At 44.1% G+C, this 20,907-nt stretch overlaps 1 protein-coding gene across 1 annotated transcript in view; it reads right to left on the reverse strand.

Annotated features, from left to right (window-relative positions):
- Nucleotides 1-6,013, reverse strand: part of CLDN11 (claudin 11) — a 60,795-nt gene extending 54,782 nt beyond the window's left edge. Inside the window, exon 1 of the mRNA XM_077487999.1 lies at nt 5,688-6,013. Coding sequence (XP_077344125.1) covers nt 5,688-5,913 — 226 coding nt within the window. The 5' untranslated portion in view covers nt 5,914-6,013. The remainder of the gene's footprint in view (nt 1-5,687) is intronic.
- Nucleotides 6,014-20,907: the final 14,894 nt, after the last annotated feature.

Genomic DNA, 20,907 nt, shown 5'->3' on the forward strand with positions numbered 1-20,907 from the left:
CTATTGTTGCTGGCTGCAGGGGATCCATTTTACTGCCTTTCTTGTTATCATTAACAAATTCCATATACATATCTTAACACCACAAAAGTATATTTAGTTCTGTATTCTCTAAAAGGGGCAGTATTGGGCAGTAGGTAGAGGGTGTAACCAAGGGACAGTGCTCAGAGGCGGGTAGGGGGCAGAGACAAGGGGTAACTTAAAAGGGGGAAGTACCTGCACCTTTTCACTGAGAAAAAAAGCCCTGTATATATATATATATATATATATATATATATATATATATATATATATATGTGTGTGTATATATGTGTGTGTGTGTGTGTGTGTATACATCTTCCCTCCTAACAATAATCTTAGATTTAAAGAGAAAGTTAGGGCTTGTTCACACAGAGGGTCGGGGGGTAGAAAAATAAAGTTGTTAAGCCGCTGCCCACCTAAGGAAGTGCATGCAGCCCCTAAGGCTAGATTCACACCTATGCAGTTTTGGTGCTTTTTGCATTTTGCAGATTTGCACTACAGTCCATTTAACATGGTTTCCTATGGAACACGTTCTGTAGTGCAAATCTGCAAAATGCAAAAAGCACTAAAAATGCATAGGTGTGAATCCAGCCTAAAGGCTGTAGCCATGCCATGGCCATAATGCTTTGCAGCAATATTTAAACAGCATGTCACATTTACAAAATGATATAGTATTTGCTCAGCTGGTGTCTAAATTCCCTCTCATTCCTAGCTTCTAAAATCAATGTAATTCACTTTACAGTATTTCTTATTTTAATTGTATTTTTATTATTATTATTTTTTTTTGCGTGTCACTTTTGACAGTAGTATTTAGGTTTATAGGGACTTGCAACAACCATCCTGCAGCCATGTGCCATGGTTGTAGGGCAGTGGAACAGCATTTACAGGGTTAAAACAGGTGGTGAGGAGGTAATATATTGGCTAATCAATGCCTGTCAAATTCATCTGAAGAGCAATCCAAAGAAGATCACTTGTCAGTGGGACAGCAGCAAGGGCTGCTGCATGTATGAAGGAGCCAGTTATTGGGAGAGAAGATATAACACAATTGTTTTCTACACACAAACCTGTTTGTAACTACCCCCAAACACTTCAAGTTCACCACACACATTACAATCTGACTTTACAATCTTCTTTATGGTGGCTATACTGTATATGCTTTTATTTTTTATTTTTTTATTGATGTGGAATTTGATCAAAGCGATCAAATCTGCAAACAATTGAATAGGCATAACTGCCCTTCAGACCGAGCTTAAACTCAGTTTAGATCGGATTTCATCAAACTGAGTTGATCGCCGAGGGCAATCAAAAATGTTGTATATTAATTGGCAGCACTGAGATACTTTTTCATGAACTTAATCGTGTTTTGATTGATCAGATTATGAGATTGCATAGGAAAACGGGGATGTGATCAATAACCTTGTATCCTTAAATCATCAATTGAAATTCACTTTTCTGTGTGTGTGTATTGACTGAATGGGTTGTCAACTCTAGATCAATTATTCCTATCAGAAGTGATAGTTTGCAAAAGAAACCGACCGTTTATCAAAGAGTGTATGGCCATCATTCCAGGCTTACACTTGAGCTGAAGCATCTCCATGTATTTTTTAAATGCTTCTCATGTACAACTGTGCATGCGTTTTTTAGGCTTGAGTGTTTTTGTTTTAGCCAATGGAAAGCCAGTTAGTGTGTATTACCTGTGTCTTACAGGCCCTTTTCAGGCACTTCCATTGAAGTCTATAGGGCCCAAAAGAAACAACTCTGTGCCAAAGTAGCTCATGTGCTTTTCTTAGCTTCAAGCAAGACGCTTCAAGTGGTACAATGCTTATGCCCTGTACACACGGTCGGACATTCCGATGACAAAATCCCAAACTTGCCTAGCATACACACGGTTGCACAAAGTTGTCGGAAAATGCGATCGTTCAGAACGAGGTGATGTAAACCACCTACGACGGGACTATAAAGAGGTCAGTAGCCAATAGCTTTTGTCTCGTAATTTATTCTGAGCATGCGTGGCTGTCTACACATGATTGGAATTTAAACGATCAGATTTTGTTGTCGGAAATTTTTTTAGAACCAGCTCTCAAACTTTGTGTGTCGGAAATTCAGGCGGAAAAGGTCCGATGGAGCCCACACACAATCGGATTTTCCGACAACATGATCTGATCGCATATTTTCCGTCGGAAAGTCCAACCTTGTGTACAGGGCATTAGGTGTGAACAGGAACCATGGGACACAATAGGAATCCTCATGTTGAGTTTTGAAGCTCTTCTAGAAAAGTGCTTACATGTGAACTAAAGCCTTGGATCTAGGAACAGACTTGCAATCCAAGCACCTTTATAAATGGATGCCAATTGATTGGATACTTTAACCACTACAATACAGGGCACTTTCACACCTTCCTGCCCAGGCCAATTTTCTGATATTGGTGCTGTCACTTTTTAAATGACAATCGCGTGGTCAATCTACACTGTACCCAAACTAAATATTTATAATTCTTTCCCCACAATTAGAGCATATTTTTGGTGATATTTTATCACATCTGCAGTTTTTATTTTTGCTAAACTAGTTAAAAATTTTAAATATTGAAAAAAAAAACGTTTTTCTTTGTTTTTGTTATAAAATTTTGTAAATAAGTAAGTTTTCTTCTTCACTGATGGGCACTGATAAGGCAGCACTGATAAGGTGGCACCAATTGGATGGCACAGATGAGGTGGCACTGATGGGCACTGGTAGGCAGCACTGACAGGCAGCACTGATAGGTAACACTGATATGTGGCACTGATGGGCATTGATAGGCAGCACTGATGGGCACTCATAGGTAGCACTGGTGGGTACTGATGGGCACTGATAAGTGACACTGATGGGCACTGAAAGGCTGCACTGATGGGCACTTATGGGTGGCACTGATAGACGGCACTGAAAGGCGGCACTGACAGACATTTTTCAATAGCACTGATTGGCAGCTGCCTGGGCACTGATTGGCATTTCCCTGGTGGTCTAGGGTGGCATACCTAGTGGTCCAGTGTGGTGGCCATCCCTGGTGATCCTGGCGGCATCCTGGTGGTCCTAGGCGGGCATCTGAGGGGGGGCTGCACTGATAAACAATCAGCACAGACCCCTCCCCCCTGTCAGGAGAGCAGCTGATCGGCTCTCCTCTACTCACCTCCATCAGAGACTCTTTACCTGGACCGGAGTTGTGGTGTGTCAGACTGACACACCACAACAATGATGGGTGTGCATCGGCTTGATATCCTGGCGACATCATATGACGTCCGGTCAGGATATCGCAACCACTTTGCCAATGTCATATTGCTATATGGCAGGGTGTACAGAAATTGACCGACTTTGAAAAATGTTCCTGCACTACTTCTCTGTTAAATGAAGTCTTAGTACTGACTGATCGGCAGCTTTGAAATGATGCTGAAGTAGCAAGATTTTGAAGACACACTGTTGTGAACCAGAGCTAAGGGTTATCCTTATTTTCCAAAATAATCCATACACATCCACTACTTATTGGCCCTGTAATCTATTTTTTCATGAAATAGTTTCTTGCTGTGTTTTTCTGCCTCCTGGGAACATCTTCTGTGAGCTTCTGAACCTCTCTTTTCCCCCTCATTTCCATTTGCTTGAAGCAGTGCACATTAGTTGCAGTCATGTGCACTGCTCTATGAACACTACAGATCTCATCGTGTTTGGTGCAGGGGTAGGGAACCTCGGCTCTCCAGCTGTTTTGAAACTACAAATCCCATCATGCCTCTGCACAGCTGGAGAGCCAAGGTTCCCTACCCCTGCTCTAGTGCATCTCAGGAGCAAGCAAGAGACGGTGACTATGTTCCTACATACAGTGGGACCATGGGGAAGAAACATAGCCACCCTCTAACAGTGATTCTCAACAACGGTTCCGTGGAACCCTAAGGTTCTTCTAGAGGTTGCTAGGGGTTCCTTCAGCATTGGGCAATTTCTGCCTCTCAGATACGTTCCCACTGACACCATTGATCTTTTTAGCTATCTGTAAGGAGGTAATTCTTCCCAATGACCACAAGTGTAAGGACCATTCTTCCCATTGACCATCACACTAATGTATCATGAGTTGTAGATTTAGCAGGGGTTCCTCAAGACAGGAGAACTACTTCAAGGGTTCCTATGTGTTGAAAAGGTTGAGAAAGGCTGTTCTAACAGGACATCAGGCAGCAAAACAGGGTTTGGGGATTTCCAGGAGGCTGAGAGCAATAAAAAAGCATTTCTAATTTCTTTTTTTTAAACCAGAGTTTAGTGTCACTTTAAACACGGTTCACTACAACCTAATTTACAGTGAACCCATGTAGCTTATAAAAACTCGCTTTTGATATTTATCTTAATCATATATGATTATTACTCTTCGTATTATTACTAAATATAAATAAGAGAAATAAAATATAATAAACTATCATATAAAAATAATCTGTAGTATTAATAGGAGTAATAATAATAACAACAATAATAATAATCAGTAGTAGTAGGCACAATAAAAAAATAATAATCAGTAGTAGCAGGCACAACAATAATAATAATAATAATAATAATAATAATAATAATAATGGTACATTAAATAAATAATTTGAGGACAACATCCTAATGCTGTATCAGTTTCCGGCTAAATTACATATGATTATTACTATTATTATTAATATTACTACTTATAAATAAGAGAAATAAACTATAATATAAAAATGATATGTATTAATGGGAGTAATAATAAGTAGTAGCAGTAGTAGGAGCAATAGTAGGAGAAATAATAATAATAATGGTACATTATAAAATAAATAAATAGTTTGAAAACATAACATCCTAGTGCTGTGCCAGTTTGCAGCTTAATCATATCTGATTATTTCTATTATTATTATAATTAGAAAATATAAATAAGAGAAATAAAATATAATAAGCTATGTTATAAAAATCATACGTATTGATAGGAGTAATAATAATAATAAGTAGTAGCAGTAGTAGGCGCAATAATAATAATGGCACATTATAAAAATAAATAGTTTGACAATATAACACCCTAGTGTAGTGTATCAGTTTGCAGCTTCATCACATCTGATTATTTCTATTATTATTACTTAATATAAATAAGAGAAATAAAATATAATAAACTATAATATAAAAATAATATGTATTATTAGATGTAATATTATTAATCGGTACTAGTAGGGGCAATAATAATAATAATGGTACATTAAGTAAATAGTTTGAGAACATAACATCCTGGCGCTGTGTCAGTTTGCAGCTCAATCATATATGATTCTTTCTATTATTATTATTATTATTATTACGAAACATAAATAAGAGAAATTAAATATAATATTAGGATAATCTGTAGTATTAATAGGAGTAATTCTAATAAGAATCAGTAGTAGTAGTAACAAACATAATACGGTACATGAAATAAATCATTTGAGATTATAACATTCCAGTGCAGCTCAATCACATATGATTATTATTTTTAATAGTATTATTATTACTAAATATATAAATAAAAAATATGTAATATAAAAATAATCAGTATCTGTAATAGGAGTTATAATAATCAGTAGTAGTAGAAGCAGTAATAATAGTAATAATGGTACATGATATAAATAGTTTGATCCTGGTGGCAGTGTGCAGTGGTGCCCGGGGTGGGAAGTACTTACCGGGCAGGGTGAGTATGTCGGCCAGGGGTTTGCAGTGGTAGAGCCCTATGGCGATGACACAGTCCGCCCAGAGTCCCCTGGAGCCCAGCTCATCCAGCTTCCTGCAGGTGTTGATGCTGTAGTCACAGGTCAGTACCCAGTCATTGGTGGAAGTGGCGATCAGCACCCCGATCCAGCCGACAAAACTTGTGATGAAGCCAAAAAACTGCAGACAAGTGCCGGCCATGTCCTGTGCGGTTCCCCGGAGCTCGCAGACCGGAGTGTAGAGGAGGATCGGAGTGATGAGAAGTCCCGGTCAGTCACTGCTTACTGGATGATCCCCACTCTACACTCAGCGCATCCCATACCTCTGACCCCGCCCACTGTCACCCAAAATACACTCCTAGCCAATCACAGGACAGCAGGGGCAGCAACCAAGTGTCGGTGCTACAGGAGATCACCCAGTGGGGGGTAATTGATCATGGATACAGGTCAGCTCTATATACACCACACACTGCTCTATAGGAAGCAAACGATTTATTCCATTATACGTCTGGTCATCAGAAATAAAAAATCATGTCTTAGTTTGTTCCGTCTGTTCCTGCTTAGAAGTCCGACCATTTTATCTTCTTCCCTCTTTCTATAAAAGTATTGCTAAACTCACAGAGGTGACAACGTCATGTGTGCTCAAGGAATGTCTATACACAGCCATGGACAAACAGCGTGCAAGTGGAGACAACTAGTGGCCAATTTTTGTAATGCACACATGTCAAAAACTTGTAATGTAGTAATAAATGTAACAATAAATGTAATATAATAATTGTTATAATAATGTAATAATAAATGTCAATAACTTGTAATGTAATAATACATGTGATGTAATAATAAATGTAATAATAATGTAATACTAAATGTCAATAACTTGTAATAATAAATGTAATAATAATGTAATAATAAATGTCAATAACTTATAATGTAATAATAAATGCAATAATAATGTAATAATAAATGTCAATAACTTGTAATAATAAATGTAATACTAAATGTAATAATAAATATCAATAACTTATAATGTAATAATAAATGTCAATAACTTGTAATGTAATAATAAATATAATAATAATGTAATAATGGCAATAAATTGTAATGTAATAATAAATGTCAATAACTTGTAATGCACAAATGTCAATAAAAATGTCAACAAGTTAGATGTGTTAGTTGAATTAATTGGGGTTATGTACTGAGATAAATACCGCATTAATTTTTTTGTTTAAATAACTCATGCAGTATTAATCTTAAAAATAGTAAATTCACTAAAAGACATGCCTTATTTACAAAATGTGTTAAATATTTATGTTTGCAATTTTAATCAATTACTCAATTTAGCATTTTTTTTTGTTTTTGTTTTTTTACACGCAACACCAGAGGAAGATAGTTTGGTAAATGGATGCAATGTCACCAGGCGCGTAACTAGAAATCACAGGGCCCCATAGCAAAATGGCCCCCCTCAGTAGTGCAGACTCCCCTCTCAGCGCAGACCCTCTCCCTCAGTAGTGCAGACCTCCCTCAGTGCAGGACCCCCCTCAGTGCAGGACCCCCCTCAGTAGTGCAGACCCCCCTCAGTGCAGCAGACCCCCACTCAGTGCAGACCCCCTCAGTAGTGCAGACTCCCCTCTAAGCGCAGGCCCCCCTCAGTAGTGCAGACTCCCTCCTCAGCACGGACCCTCTCCCTCAGTAGTGCAGACCCACCCTCAGTAATGTAGACTCCCCCTCAGTGCAGATCCCCCTCAGTAGTGCAGACCCCCCTCAGTGCAGACGCCCCCCCTCAGTGCAGACCCCCCTCAGTAGTACAGACCCCCCCTCAGTACCTCAGTAGTGTAGACCCCCCTCTGTAGTGTAGACCCCCCTCAGTGCAGCAGACCCCCACTCAGTGCAGACCCCCTCAGTAGTGCAGACTCCCCTCTGAGCGCAGGCCCCCCTCAGTAGTGCAGACTCCCCCCTCAGCGCAGACCCTCTCCCTCAGTAGTGCAGACCCCCCCTCAGTAATGTAGACTCCCCCTCAGTGCAGACCCTCCTCAGTAGTGCAGACCCCCCTTAGTAGTGCAGACCCCCCTCAGTGCAGACCCCCGCTCAGTAGTGCAGACCCCTCTCAGTACCTCAGTAGTGCAGACCCCCCCCTCAGTAGTGCAGACTCCCCTCTGAGCGCAGGCCCCCCCTCAGTAGTGCAGACTCCCCCCTCAGCGCAGACCCTCCCCCTCAGTAGTGCAGACCCCCCTCAGTAATGTAGACTCCCCCTCAGTGCAGACCCCCCCTCAGTAGTGCAAACCCCCTCAGTGCAGACCCCCCTCAGTAGTGCAGACCCCCCTCAGTGCAGATCCCCCTCAGTAGTGCAGACCCCCCTCAGTGCAGACGCCCCCCCCTCAGTGCAGACCCCCCTCAGTAGTACAGACCCCCCCTCAGTACCTCAGTAGTGTAGACCCCCCTCAGTAGTGTAGACCCCCCTCAGTGCAGCAGACCCCCACTCAGTGCAGACCCCCTCAGTAGTGCAGACTCCCCTCTGAGCGCAGGCCCCCCTCAGTAGTGCAGACTCCCCCCTCAGCGCAGACCCTCTCCCTCAGTAGTGCAGACCCCCCCTCAGTAATGTAGACTCCCCCTCAGTGCAGACCCTCCTCAGTAGTGCAGACCCCCCTTAGTAGTGCAGACCCCCGCTCAGTAGTGCAGACCCCTCTCAGTACCTCACTAGTGCAGACCCCCCCTCAGTAGTGCAGACTCCCCTCTGAGCGCAGGCCCCCCCTCAGTAGTGCAGACTCCCCCCTCAGTGCAGACCCTCCCCCTCAGTAGTGCAGACCCCCCTCAGTAATGTAGACTCCCCCTCAGTGCAGACCCCCCTCAGTAGTGCAGACCCCCTCAGTGCAGACCCCCCTCAGTAGTGCAGACCCCCCTCAGTGCAGAACCCCCTCAGTAGTGCAGACCCCCCTCAGAACAGGACCCCCCTCAGTAGTGCAGACCCCCCCTCAGTGCAGGACCCCCTCCTCAGTGCAGACCCCCCTCAGTAGTGCAGACCCCCCCTCAGTACCTCAGTAGTGCAGACTCCCCTTCAGTGCAGACCCCCCCCCCCCCCCTCAGTAGTGTAGACCCCCTCAGTGCAGACTCCCCCCTCAGTGCAGACCCCCTCAGTAGTGCTGACCCCCCTACATACCTCAGAACAGCGCAGATACACAGTGCAGCATGTGTGTCCCTCGAGCTCAGGCTCCTCCTCCTCTGTGGATGTAAACAGAGAGGAGGGAGGCAGCTCCGGTCCGTTCAGCTGAGGGACACAGCGGCACGAGGTACTACAGAGAGCAGTGTTAGCGGTGCGGGCGGCTGCCGCTACCCAAGCGTGTCACCCCTCTGGCGGGTGTCACCCGGAGTGGCCAACACCCGCCTAGTAACACCACTCACCAGGCCCCAACTTGGCTGCGGGCCCCATAGCGCCCACGTGGGTCGCTATGGCGGTAGTTCCGCCACTGAATGTCATTATTTATTTTCTTTCCTGAGCTCAGAGCGGAACATTTTCACTGATACATTGGGGGTTATTTACTAAAGGCAAATCCACTTTGCAATGAAAATGCATTTGGAAATAAAGTTGCTGTAGATCCGAGGGGGACATGCAAGGAAAATAAAAAAAACGCATTTTAGCTTGCACATGATTGGATGATAAAATCAGCAGAGCTTCCACTCATTTCAGATTTACACCTTAGATTTAGAGCCACTGCACTTCCAAGTGCAAAGTGGATTTACCTTTCGTAAATAACCCCCTCTGCATACTTTTAAAGTGGTAGTCCACTTTGTTTTGTACCTTTAGGTAAGGCTTACCTGCAGGTAAAATGAATATCTGATAAACAGGCATTCACTGTGGATGCAGTCAGTGACATCACTAGCACATACACCCTGAAGGTCCGGCACGATATGTGGGTGAAGAAGGAAGCATCTTCAGCAGTGATGGTGTGCCGCTAAAGAGCTTCATTCTAAGATAAGTATTTCATAATGTGCTAGTATACCATGCATACTAGCACATAATGCAATTGTCTTACAGGAGGACTTTTTTTTTTTTTTACTGCAGCGGTTCACAACCGCTTTAACTTTCCAGCCAGTGCAGAGTTCCCCTCATTTTTATTGTGTACATTGCTAAAATACTGACAGATAATTAATAACATGTGTGTATTCTTTAGTAAATCGATTTATCTCATTTTTTTTTTTTTTGCAATATTTACCTCATATTCAATAATTTACTTTAATGAATTGACTCTCTTATTATCTCATGTGATATTTCTGAAAAATTGTCACGTGACCTTCATATCGCTTGCGGAATTCTTTTGTGAATTGACCCCATTATCTTAGTGCAGTCAGGAGCCCCAGTAGAGTGCATTTCATGGTGCAATGTAGAGAAACAGCTTCCTTTAGGCTCCATTCATATCTGCGCATCACACCAATGCACTTTTTTGTGCTTTTTTTGTGTGTTTTTTGCACTATAGTATGCCCTATACTTCACTTGAAAAAGGCTGCCCTACACACAACAAACACGCCAAAGAAACTTCTACTCCTACACTCCTTCACAGTAGAGCAGTAGATGGTATCAGTAGGGCAGAAGTTTGTCAATAGGGCAGTGGATGGGGTCAGTAGGGCAGAAGTTGGTGTCAGTAGGGCAGAAGTTGGTGTCAGTAGGGCAGTGGATGGTGTCAGTAGGGCAGAAGTTGGTGTCAGTAGGGCAGAAGTTGGTGTCAGTAGGGCAGAAGTTGGTGTCAGTAGGGCAGTGGATGGTGTCAGTAGGGCAGAAGTTGGTGTCAGTAGGGCAGTGGATGGTGTCAGTAGGGCAGAAGTTGGTGTCAGTAGGGCAGTGGAGGGTGTCAGTAGGGCAGAAGTTGGTGTCAGTAGGGCAGTGGATGGTGTAGGGCAGAAGTTCGTGCCAGTAGGGCAGTGGATGGTGTCAGTAGGGCAGAAGTTGGTGTCAGTAGGGCAGCGGATGGTGTCAGTAGGGCAGAAGTTTGTGTCAGTAGGGCAGAAGTTGGTGTCAGTAGAGCAGTGGATGGTGTCAGTAGGGCAGAAGTTTCATGTTAGTAGGGCAGAAGTTGGTGTCAGTAGGGCAGTGGATGGTGTCAGTAGGGCAGAAGTTGGTGTCAGTAAGGCAGTGGATGGTGTCAGTAGGGCAGTGAACTTTGTCAGTAGGGAAGAGGACGGTGTCAGTAGGGCTGCGTATGATGTTAGCAGTTTTCTATTTCTTTTTTACTATTTTATTTTTTATTCATTTTTTCAATTTTATTAGGAGCCCCCCACCCCCATTTGTTGAAATATCAGGGGTCTACACAGACCCCTGATGTCTCACTTTTTAGACAGAGGACAGAGATTCCCCAGTCCCTTTCTCTGCAGCCTCAGCTGCGCTAGACAGTAAATGAATGGAAAGTGCTCTGTGCTGAACGGCTTCCTGTTCATTCACAAACTAAAGCATAGTAAACTTCAGTTATAAATGAACACAGTGAGTGAGTGGTACCGATCACTCACTGTGTTCATTCAAAAAAGGAAGGGGTCAGTAAATGATATATTTACCAGCCCTTTCTCCCGCTCTCTATCCATAAAGAGAGGAGAGAAGGGATGCGCTGCTGGGGGGGAAGGGGCTGTCCAGCAAAAAGAATCCGGACAGGTGGGGCAGCGGGGTGGCATTTACTAAATGTCCTGCAGCCACTCAATGCTGGTGGGAGGAAGAGGAGGAGAAACTGGCTTTTAGCGGCTGCAGGAGAAAAATATAGCCGATCCCTTTTAGTAAATGCTGCTAACTGCTCCATATATATCCTAATCTTTATGCAATGTGCTGACATATCATTGTTCCGAGGAGTGAGGACACATAAGAGGGGAGCACATGGTGTTGCACCTGGAGAACTGGATATACGCATAAAGAAACATTGAGCCCTTTGTCATTATAGCACTTTCTCATTGCAGCATATGAACTTTTATTGAATGTGGACGTTTTTTATGGTCACAGCACGGAGCACTTTATTGTATTGTTGCACAGTATGAACTTGAATAATATGTGAACAGTATTGTTTTTTTTCAAATGTACCCTGGAGCACTTTGTTGTAATTCAGGCAGCGCTGCACACCTTTTTCAAACTATAAGAAGAAAGCCTAATGAATGCAGCCATCACATATAAGATTTGGTAAGCTGCAGTATCCTTAATGGTAATATCTTCCAGAAGCACATTTTTGAGGTAAGGCATTGATGTTGGATGAGAAGGCCTGGCTCGCAGTATCCGCTCTAATTTATCCCAAAGGTTTTCTATTGGGTTGAGGTCAGGACTCTGTGCAGACCAGTCAAGTTTCTCCACTCAAAACTCGCTCATCCATTTTGTTATGAACTTTGCTTTTTCCAAATTATTTGGTGGGGGGTTATGGTGTGGGGTTGTTTTTTAGGGCTTTGGCTTGGCCGCCTTAGTTCCAGTGAAGGGAACTCTAAAGGTGTCAGCATACCAAGACATTTTGGACAATTCTATGATCTCAACTTTGTGGTAACAGATTGGGGATGGGCCTTTCCTGTTCCAACATGATTGCGCACCAGTGCACAAAGCAAGGTCCATAAAGACATGGATGACCAAGTTTAGGGTGGAGGAACTTGACTGGCCTGCACAAATGCGCTTCTGGAAGAATGGTCAAACATTCCCATAGACCAGATTTTCCTGACGCCTTCATGGCAGCACACACTGGGTTGTGACTCCGCCCCCACAACCTGACAGGATTGGATTAACTATAAATTTGAAGGGGAGACACCCTGCTGCATTCTCTTTTTTATCCTCACCTGACAGGTTGGACGGATGGAGTTTTCCTGTTACAGATGAATAAGCCTCTACCGCATTCGCCCCAGCAGGTTCAAGCCTCTCCTGTTTAGAAGTCCCTCCTGTACAGTCTCTAAAGGAGCTTCTATGGAGGGAACCCCCGCTCTGGTGGTCTCAAGGGGCTACTGGATTTCTGGCATTACCAAAGCTTTAAAGAAGCTTTTTTACCTTTGCAGTGGACTCCCCTTCTTCCTTTGCCTATTAATTCCTCTTATTTAAATAATATCCATCTTTTATTCCTATAGTAAGTGGTGGTTTATATTCCCTTTTTTTCTCTACCTTTGGGATTGCTGTCTCTTGTAGTCCCCTGTCATGGCCGCCGTTTGTTTCTCCTTCAGTGGTGTTTTCTCTATGCTGTAATTCCAGCCTAGATGGCGCCGTTCGGCCACTCTGAGCACGTGCAGTGCTAGTGTTTTTTTTTTTTCTCCCCCTATGCTTTCAATGTGTGTTCCCTTATCCAAAATGGCGCCGGAACACTCGGGACGCTTCTGTGCATGCGCAGAGCGTCAATTAGCCGCCACAATGGCGCTATTTTCAAATACAGAGCTGTATTTCTCTGTGATTCTGCTGTGCAATCTGCAAAACTTAAGGAAGGTTGCTGCCTCTGCATGTAGATCACTCTGCAGTCTCCAGGTAAGTCCCTGTGGGACTCCTATATATATTATTGTTATTGTTATTATATTGTTTCTTGCAGATAAACTTTGTTAATAAATAATATATATATTTATATTTATAAGTGAATTGTGTGTGTATATGTGTATGTATATATGTGTGTGTGTATGTATGTATATATATATGTATATATGTACACATTATTTCTCTCTATATCTCAGACTGTCCTTCACCCCTTTTTTTCTATGGAGTCCACAGCCCACGCAGACCACCATCAGCAAGTTAGGTAAGAGGCTTTACCGGGCAAGGTAAGTATTGAAGTGGAGAAAAAAAGAGTGCCAGACGTTAAATGCTGCATTTTTTTGGCAGCCCGTCTAGATCAAGAGGCGCAAGTTCCAGCCATGGGAGAAGGTCTAGCCATACGTCTAGCAGGATGTCCCGCAGGAGCCGCTCAAGATCTCCTTCATGGCACTGAAGACACAGCCACTCACAACATAGCTACTCATGCCACAGTCGATCAAGTCGCAGGAGATCTCCTTCCTCACAATGTCAAAATCGCCACACCCAACCTGCAGCAAACGCTTGCTGGGTATGCGGCGCTCCGGCACTGCCAGATAACTTGCCTGTCGCAGACGCAAGAATTGCTACAGACCTCATAAGAGAATCAGTGCGGGAGTCCATACTGGAAACAACAACACCAGCATTAGATAGAGCTGCTCCCAGTACATCTTCAGCAGACCCCCATCTCACTCAGGCATCACAATCTTCCTCTGAAGATGAGGGTCAGGAGATGTCAGTGGGCTTTGATTTTTCCCTGATGGAACCCTTTGCAAAGGGCGTTAAAGAAGCATTCGGCTGGCAAGCTGATGCGGAGGAACCTCAGAAAATACGGAAATATTTTCCAAACCTAAAAAGAGATCCGCTATCCTTCCCATTTATAGTGGAGCTGGAGGATCTCATTAAAGACGAGTGGGAGAGGTCTGACAAAAGATCTAGTCTTACAAACAGATTAGCCAAGATGTACCCTTTAAAAGAGTCAAAAGTGAAGCCTTTAATTAATGCTCCCATCATCGATTCCTCATTAATGTGTCTCACCCGCCACGTCACACTACCAATCGAGGATGCTGTTTCCTTTCGGGATGTGCTCGACCGAAAGATGGACCTAGAATTGAAGAAGGCATATTCCATGGCTGGGGGAGCCTGTAGACCAGAAATTACCACAGCAGCAGTGGCCACAGCCATCTCAGGATGGGCATCTAAAATAGAAAAAGACCTACAGGATGGCATTGAAATGGGAAAGATTATTTCCTCTCTGCAAGAAGTCAAGCTAGCAGAGGCATCAGTAGATATTATAAGATCTTCAGCCAAGGCTATGCTGGCCTCCATAACAGCGAGAAGAGCGCTATGGCTCCAACCGTGGATGGCCGATACAGCATCAAAAATAAATTGGTGCAGAATTCCATATGATGGCGCAAATCTGTTCGGTGCCAAGTTAGACTCTGCCATATCCAAGGTAACAGGAGGGAAGTCAGGCCTGATCCCCTCCAACAGGAGACCCAAGACACAGAAGGGACCTGTTTACAGACGTAATCTTCCGGACAAATATAGAGAGTCCAGGTCCTACTCTCCTGGTAGGGAATTTAGAAGGGACTGGAAAAACACAAAACCTTCTTTTCTAAGGATACAGAAATCTAAGGCCACCCCGGCAGGGGAACAAAAGGAACTTCACCAAGATCTGGTCAGACCATATAAAGGATTTATGAACATTGTCCACAATCCGATTCGGACACAGGTGGAAATTCAAAAACAGACTCCCACCAAATCATTTCCAGGCAACCAGAGTACCATCCTCAGTACCCCAAAGGATTCTGCTAGTAAAGTACGTAGCAGAATTGAAACAAAAGGGAGCGATCCTGGAGGTCCCATCATGCCAAAAGGGAAGAGGGTTCTACTCTTCCTTGTTTCTGCTAAAAGACAGGGGATTTGCGTCCTGTATTAGACCTCAAGATGCTCAACAAGGATATCAAAGTGGAGGCTTTCAAAATGGAAAACCTTCAATCCATACTTCTAGCAATAAATCTGGGCGATTGGATGCTTTCAATAGATTTATCGGACGCTTATCTGCATATACCAATTCATCCGGCCTTTCAAAAGTTTCTCCGGTTAGCCATAAACCAACATCATTTCCAATTCCAGTGCCTCCCATTCGGCATCTCTTCGGCACCCAGGACATTAACAAAAGTATTGGTACCGTTGGTGGCTTTCCTCAGAGAAAAGGGATTACGCGTCCACCATTATCTGGACGACATCCTACTTTTAGCAAAGGATCAAGTGACGTTGATTCATCACCGAGAGATCCTCCTTACAACCCTCCAGAAGTGGGTGGATAATCAATTGGGAAAAGAGCTGTCTGCGACCCACACAAAATATGATATTTTTAGAGGCAGATCTAAACACCAAAACAAACAAGATACAGCTCCCACAAGAGAAGATCCGGCCTCTGATACAGAAAATGCAGAAGCTGCTATCAAGGAATCACTTACCAGCCAGAGCCTGTCTGAGTGTACTAGGGTCCATGTCCGCAACCATACCCATGGTGCGATGGGCACAGTGACACATGAGACCCTTACAGAACTCATTCCTCAGGCAGTGGGATGGAGTCTCAATGCGTCAGCCCATATTCATCTCCAGATCGGTGAAGCAATCGATATGGTGGTGGACGCGCCCGAGCAATCTCAGGAAATACAAACCGATAGTCCCTCCAGACCCGGAAGTAGTCACTTCGGATGCCTGCCAGAGCGGTTGGGGGGCCCACTATCAAGACCAGGCAGCCCAGGGCCAGTGGCATATTCAAGCTCAAGGTTTGGTCTTGAACATTTTAGAGCTCAGGTAAGCCGTTTATGCCTTAAGGGCATTTGCACCATTTCTGACGGACAAGAATGTGCTCATTCGAATGGACAACCAAGTAGCAGTGTCTTATGTTCAGAAGCAAGGGGGTACCAGGAGTGCCACCTTGATGGAAGAAGTTCGGCCCATCTTGGAATGGGCTCAGATACATCTAACAAGTTTAAAAGCAGTGTATGTCCCAGCGGCACAGAACATACTACCCGACTGCCTGAGTCAAGAAACGCTATCCAACAACGAGTGGTGGTTGAACCCTCTGACTTTCTCCCTCCTTACGGAAATCTGGGGAACGCCGGAAGAAGATTTAGCAGCCACTCCGATGAATACCAAGTGCCACAGATTCCTGTCAAGAGGTTCATTCCCATCGGTGGAGGGAGTGGACTGTCTAGTTCACCCATGGAACTTCAAGTTGGGGTATATATTCCCTCCAACTCTGTTAATTGTGAGGTTCCTATCCAGGCTTAGGAGATCCTCGGTGGCGGTATTTACGATTATTCCACTGTGGCCGAGGAGGCCGTGGTTCACGACTCTTACAGCTCAGCCTTCAACCTCCAGTTCCTCTCCCAATAACTCCGGATCTTCTGTCTCAAGGTCAATTTTTACATCCTGCATCAGAGAAATTGCACCTGATGGCCTGGAGATTGAGAGGGCTAGACTAAGAGCGCAAGGCTGTTCTCATGAAGTCAACCCTGATGCAAGCCAGGAAAGCCACTACCAATACCATCTATTTAAAGGTTTGGGGAAGATTCTGCTTCATGGCACAACAGAAAGGATGGAATTCCCTTTCTCCGCAACCCTCTCAGGTCCTGGAATTCCTCCAGTCGGGGGTCAACAAGGGTCTAAGCTTAAGTACCCTAAAGGTTCAGGTATCAGCTCTGTCAGCTAAAACAGATACTAAGTGGGCATTCCACCCATTGGTAATCCAATTTACAGATCTAAACATTAAACCCCCCAGGAGGCCAGTCTTTCCATTATGGGATCTTTCAATAGTTCTCCATGCTTTCGCTTCTCCTCCGTTTGTTCCATTTGAAACTATCTCTTTATGGGACTTGACTTTAAAACTGTCCTTTCTCATTGTGATTACATCAGCTAGGAGAGTGTCGGAGATCCAAGCATTAAGTTAGTTCTCTTTCCTGACAAAGTAGTCCTCAGACCTTCCGAACACTTCATACCCAAAGTGGCAACTTCCTTCCATTACAACCATCATCCTTCCATCCTTCACGGACGATCAGGGTAATCCTCATCCACTAGATGTCAAAACAACCATCATGAACTACTTAACTGCTACCACCTCTTTTAGGAAAACAAACTCTCTTTTGATCATTCCCCATGGAACCAGGCGTGGGCAAGCCGCCTCCTCATGCACTATTGCATCCTGGTTAGTCAGAACCATTAAAAAAGCTTACTCCACCCAGCATACGGCGATTCTTGAAGACATCAGGGCTCATTCAACTAGGGCAGTGGCTACCTCTTGGGCAGCGTATTGCAGGGTCTCACCAGAGACAATATGCAGGGCAGCAACGTGGTCCTCCAGGAATACCTTTATTTCCCACTACAAGGTGGATTCTGCTTATTTATCCATGGCCGACTTCGGCAGATCCGTCATTAGAGCCAATTCTTCAGCATTATAAGGAATAAATATTATTTTACTTGCACCCACCCAACTGGCGAGTTATTTCCCAGTGTGTGCTGCCATGAAGGCGTCAGGAAAATGGAAAATTGTATACTCACCTTTCCGTAATTTTCCTTTCCTGACGCATCCCGATGGCAGCACACAGTTGCCCTCCCTGTTTCTTTTGTGATGATATTTACAGAGAATGCAGCAGGGTGTCTCCCCTTCAAATTTATAGTTAATCCAATCCTGTCAGGTTGTGGGGGCGGAGTCACAACCCAGTGTGTGCTGCCATGAAGATGCGTCAGGAAAGGAAAATTACGGAAAGGTGAGTATACAATTTTCCGTTTTCTTAACCTTTTCAACACGGAGGAACCCTTGAAATTACCTTTCGGTCTCAGGGAACCGCTGTTAAAAATGGCTATATCTAAAACTCATGATACATTGGTGTGATGGTCAGTGGAAGAGTGTTCCTTACATCTGTGGTCTTGGAGAAGAATTTCCCCCTACAGATAGCTAAAAAGATCATTGGTGTCAGTAGGAACTTATGTAGCTCTGACTCCCGAAGGAGCAGCTGATTTTATGGGCTTACCGTTACCTTCTTCTCCTCGATTTACGTCTAGGGGTTTCCCGTGGTAGATGGTCCAGAAACTGTAGAGACTGACGACAGATCCACTTAAAAGGATTTTTATTTGCAAAAACGTAGTTAACAAACAGTCACTCAGTATAGGATCAGAGGGTTAGGGGAAAAGTCCAGGTACTCTAAGCCCTTGTACACACGGTCGGAGAATCCGTCGGAATGTGTCCTATCGGACCGTGTCGTCGGATAATCCGACTGTGTGTGGTATGCATCGGAATATCCGTTGGACCCAATTTTCCAACATCTTGGAAATATTTCCCGCCCAACTGGGCCGATCGGACATACTCCAATCATGTGTAGAGAATTTTGATCGGACCAAGTGCCACGCATGCTCAGATCAAATTCCTACATCAAAGCTATTGGCTACTAGCCTGAATATAGTCCCATCGTAACGAAATTACGTCATCACGTTCTGAAAGATCGGATTTTTCGCCAACTTTGTCCGACCGTGTGTATGCAACAGTTTCGGACAAGATCCGACAGACAAAATCCGACAGGCAAAATCCGACGGATTTGGTTGTGGAAATCTCCGACCGTGTGTACAGGGGCTAAGCGTCAAAGTCTGTATATAAGAACTTTCTTACTTTGAAAAAAATCCAGAGAATAGCCATTCACAGCTGGATCTTCACACTAGTTGGATAGTCCTTCTCTCACCAGGCCTAGCAGCCAACAGGGTGCTTGAGTCAAGAATAAGTCTCTGCCACAGACTTTACTGTAGAACATGTACAGGAAACTCGAAAAACTTATAGAACACTCGTGTGGTACCAATATCTTGCAGCCGGTCCGGCGATACCGCACGAGATTAAATTCACTTAGGTCCTTCAGCTTTTCTAGGCTCTTGCTAAGAAGCTAACCCTTGCATGACCTTCTTCTGAAGAGTGCTCCCCTGGATAACTACGAAGTTGTTGGGCCTCTCTACAACCTGAGACGGCACGGAATCACTTCCGAATCCTTGCTTTAGTTTCCTTGCCTCGAGCTAGCCAGCCCCGAGACATAGAGTTGGGTGGATCCGCACCGCAGGCCATAGACATCCTGGGGGCTGGTCAGGAGGACCAGGACCATGGAGTCAGAACATACTTCTGTACTGGAACTCCAAAACACGTGACATCTCAGAAAGCACAGCCAGAGTGACACTCCCACTGGGCTGACTCAGAGAAAAAGTAACCTTAAAGCACCCAACCAGACTGTGTTTATATGCCTGCCAAAAGAGACAGCGCCCCTTATGGCCAGGCAGAACACCCTGTAGTCTAGTCAGACTGATGCTGAGGTCAAAATTTAGAGTGATTGTACCCAAACCAAACTGCTGTAGGTGTAACATTCCTTAGAAAAAAACACATAGCGTGTGCTCTTCAGGAGCCGCCGCTACACTTATATTAGAGGCAAAAATTGGTCATTTATCGAGGAACCCCCTAGCAACCATTGGAGGAACCCTAGTTGAGAAACCCTGCCATAGTTACACTCCTAAACCTTGTGGACAGCCTTCCCAGAAGAGTTGAAGCTGTTAAAGATGCAAAGGATGAGACTAAGACTGGGGTGGCATTAAAATTCATGTGCATGTAAAGGCAGGCATTCCAATACTTTTGACAATATAGTGTATTTTCTTTTCTGCTCTCAGTGTCCTATTTAGGAGAGAGAGGGGAAAAAACGGGAATGCTTATTTCCGATGCTTCTATATTATATTTTAGGAATCATAGTAAAAATATCTATTGATCCTTTTAAAATGAATACTATTTCTACACTGCTTACAACATTGTAAATGATAACTATATGGTATTAAAAAGTGTACTCCATATTAAACATTTAAAGGTAAAAGCCCCACCTAAAAGCAGTTACCACAAGATGTCTACTACCTTTATTATCCAGAAAAGGGCCACTTCTGTGCTCATTCCTGATGTTTACTTTGTTACAGACTTTCCCTGACTTTATGTTTAAGACCCGCCAACTGCCAATCAGTTGTTCAATAAGCTGGCTGCTCCAGTGAACAGTAATGCCGCGTACACACGACCGGACTTTTTGACAGCAAAGGACCGACTGAACAAGTCCGTCGGACAATTCGATCGTGTGTGAGCTCCATCGGACCTTTGCTTGCCAAAAATCCAGCGGACTTTAGAAATAGAACATGTTTTAAATTTTTCCACCGGACCGAGAAATCCGTTCGTGTGTGCTATTCCGACGGACAAAAACCAACGCTAGGGCAGCTATTGGCTACTGGCTATGAACTTCTTTATTCTAGTCTGGTTGTACGTCATCACATTCGAATCCATCGGACTTTGGTGTGATTGTGTGTGGCCAATTCCGTTCATTTGGAGAGTCCGTCGGAACTCCACCGAAAGTCCGTCGGAAAGACTGTCGGACCTAGTCCCTCGAAAAGTCTGGTCGTGTGTACGTGGCATAAGGGTCAGGGGACTGATGAAACTTGGCCCTGAATAAGGGAAAGTTATGGAACAGTAGTGAAGGGAAACTAAGTCATGGATGGGCGCAAAAGAGGCTTTTCTTGCTAAAACTAATTTAAAATACATGTAAGCATGTAAAGCAAAACTTGACAAGCCCCCCCGAAAAAAAACATACAGTGGGGTCAACCCTCAACCACCGCATTAGCTTTAATAGTTTT

Source organism: Lithobates pipiens, unplaced genomic scaffold (assembly GCF_037356315.1).
Source record: "Lithobates pipiens isolate NorthernLeopardFrog02 unplaced genomic scaffold, aLitPip1_a1.2 Scaffold_18, whole genome shotgun sequence".
Classification (NCBI taxonomy): domain Eukaryota; kingdom Metazoa; phylum Chordata; class Amphibia; order Anura; family Ranidae; genus Lithobates; species Lithobates pipiens.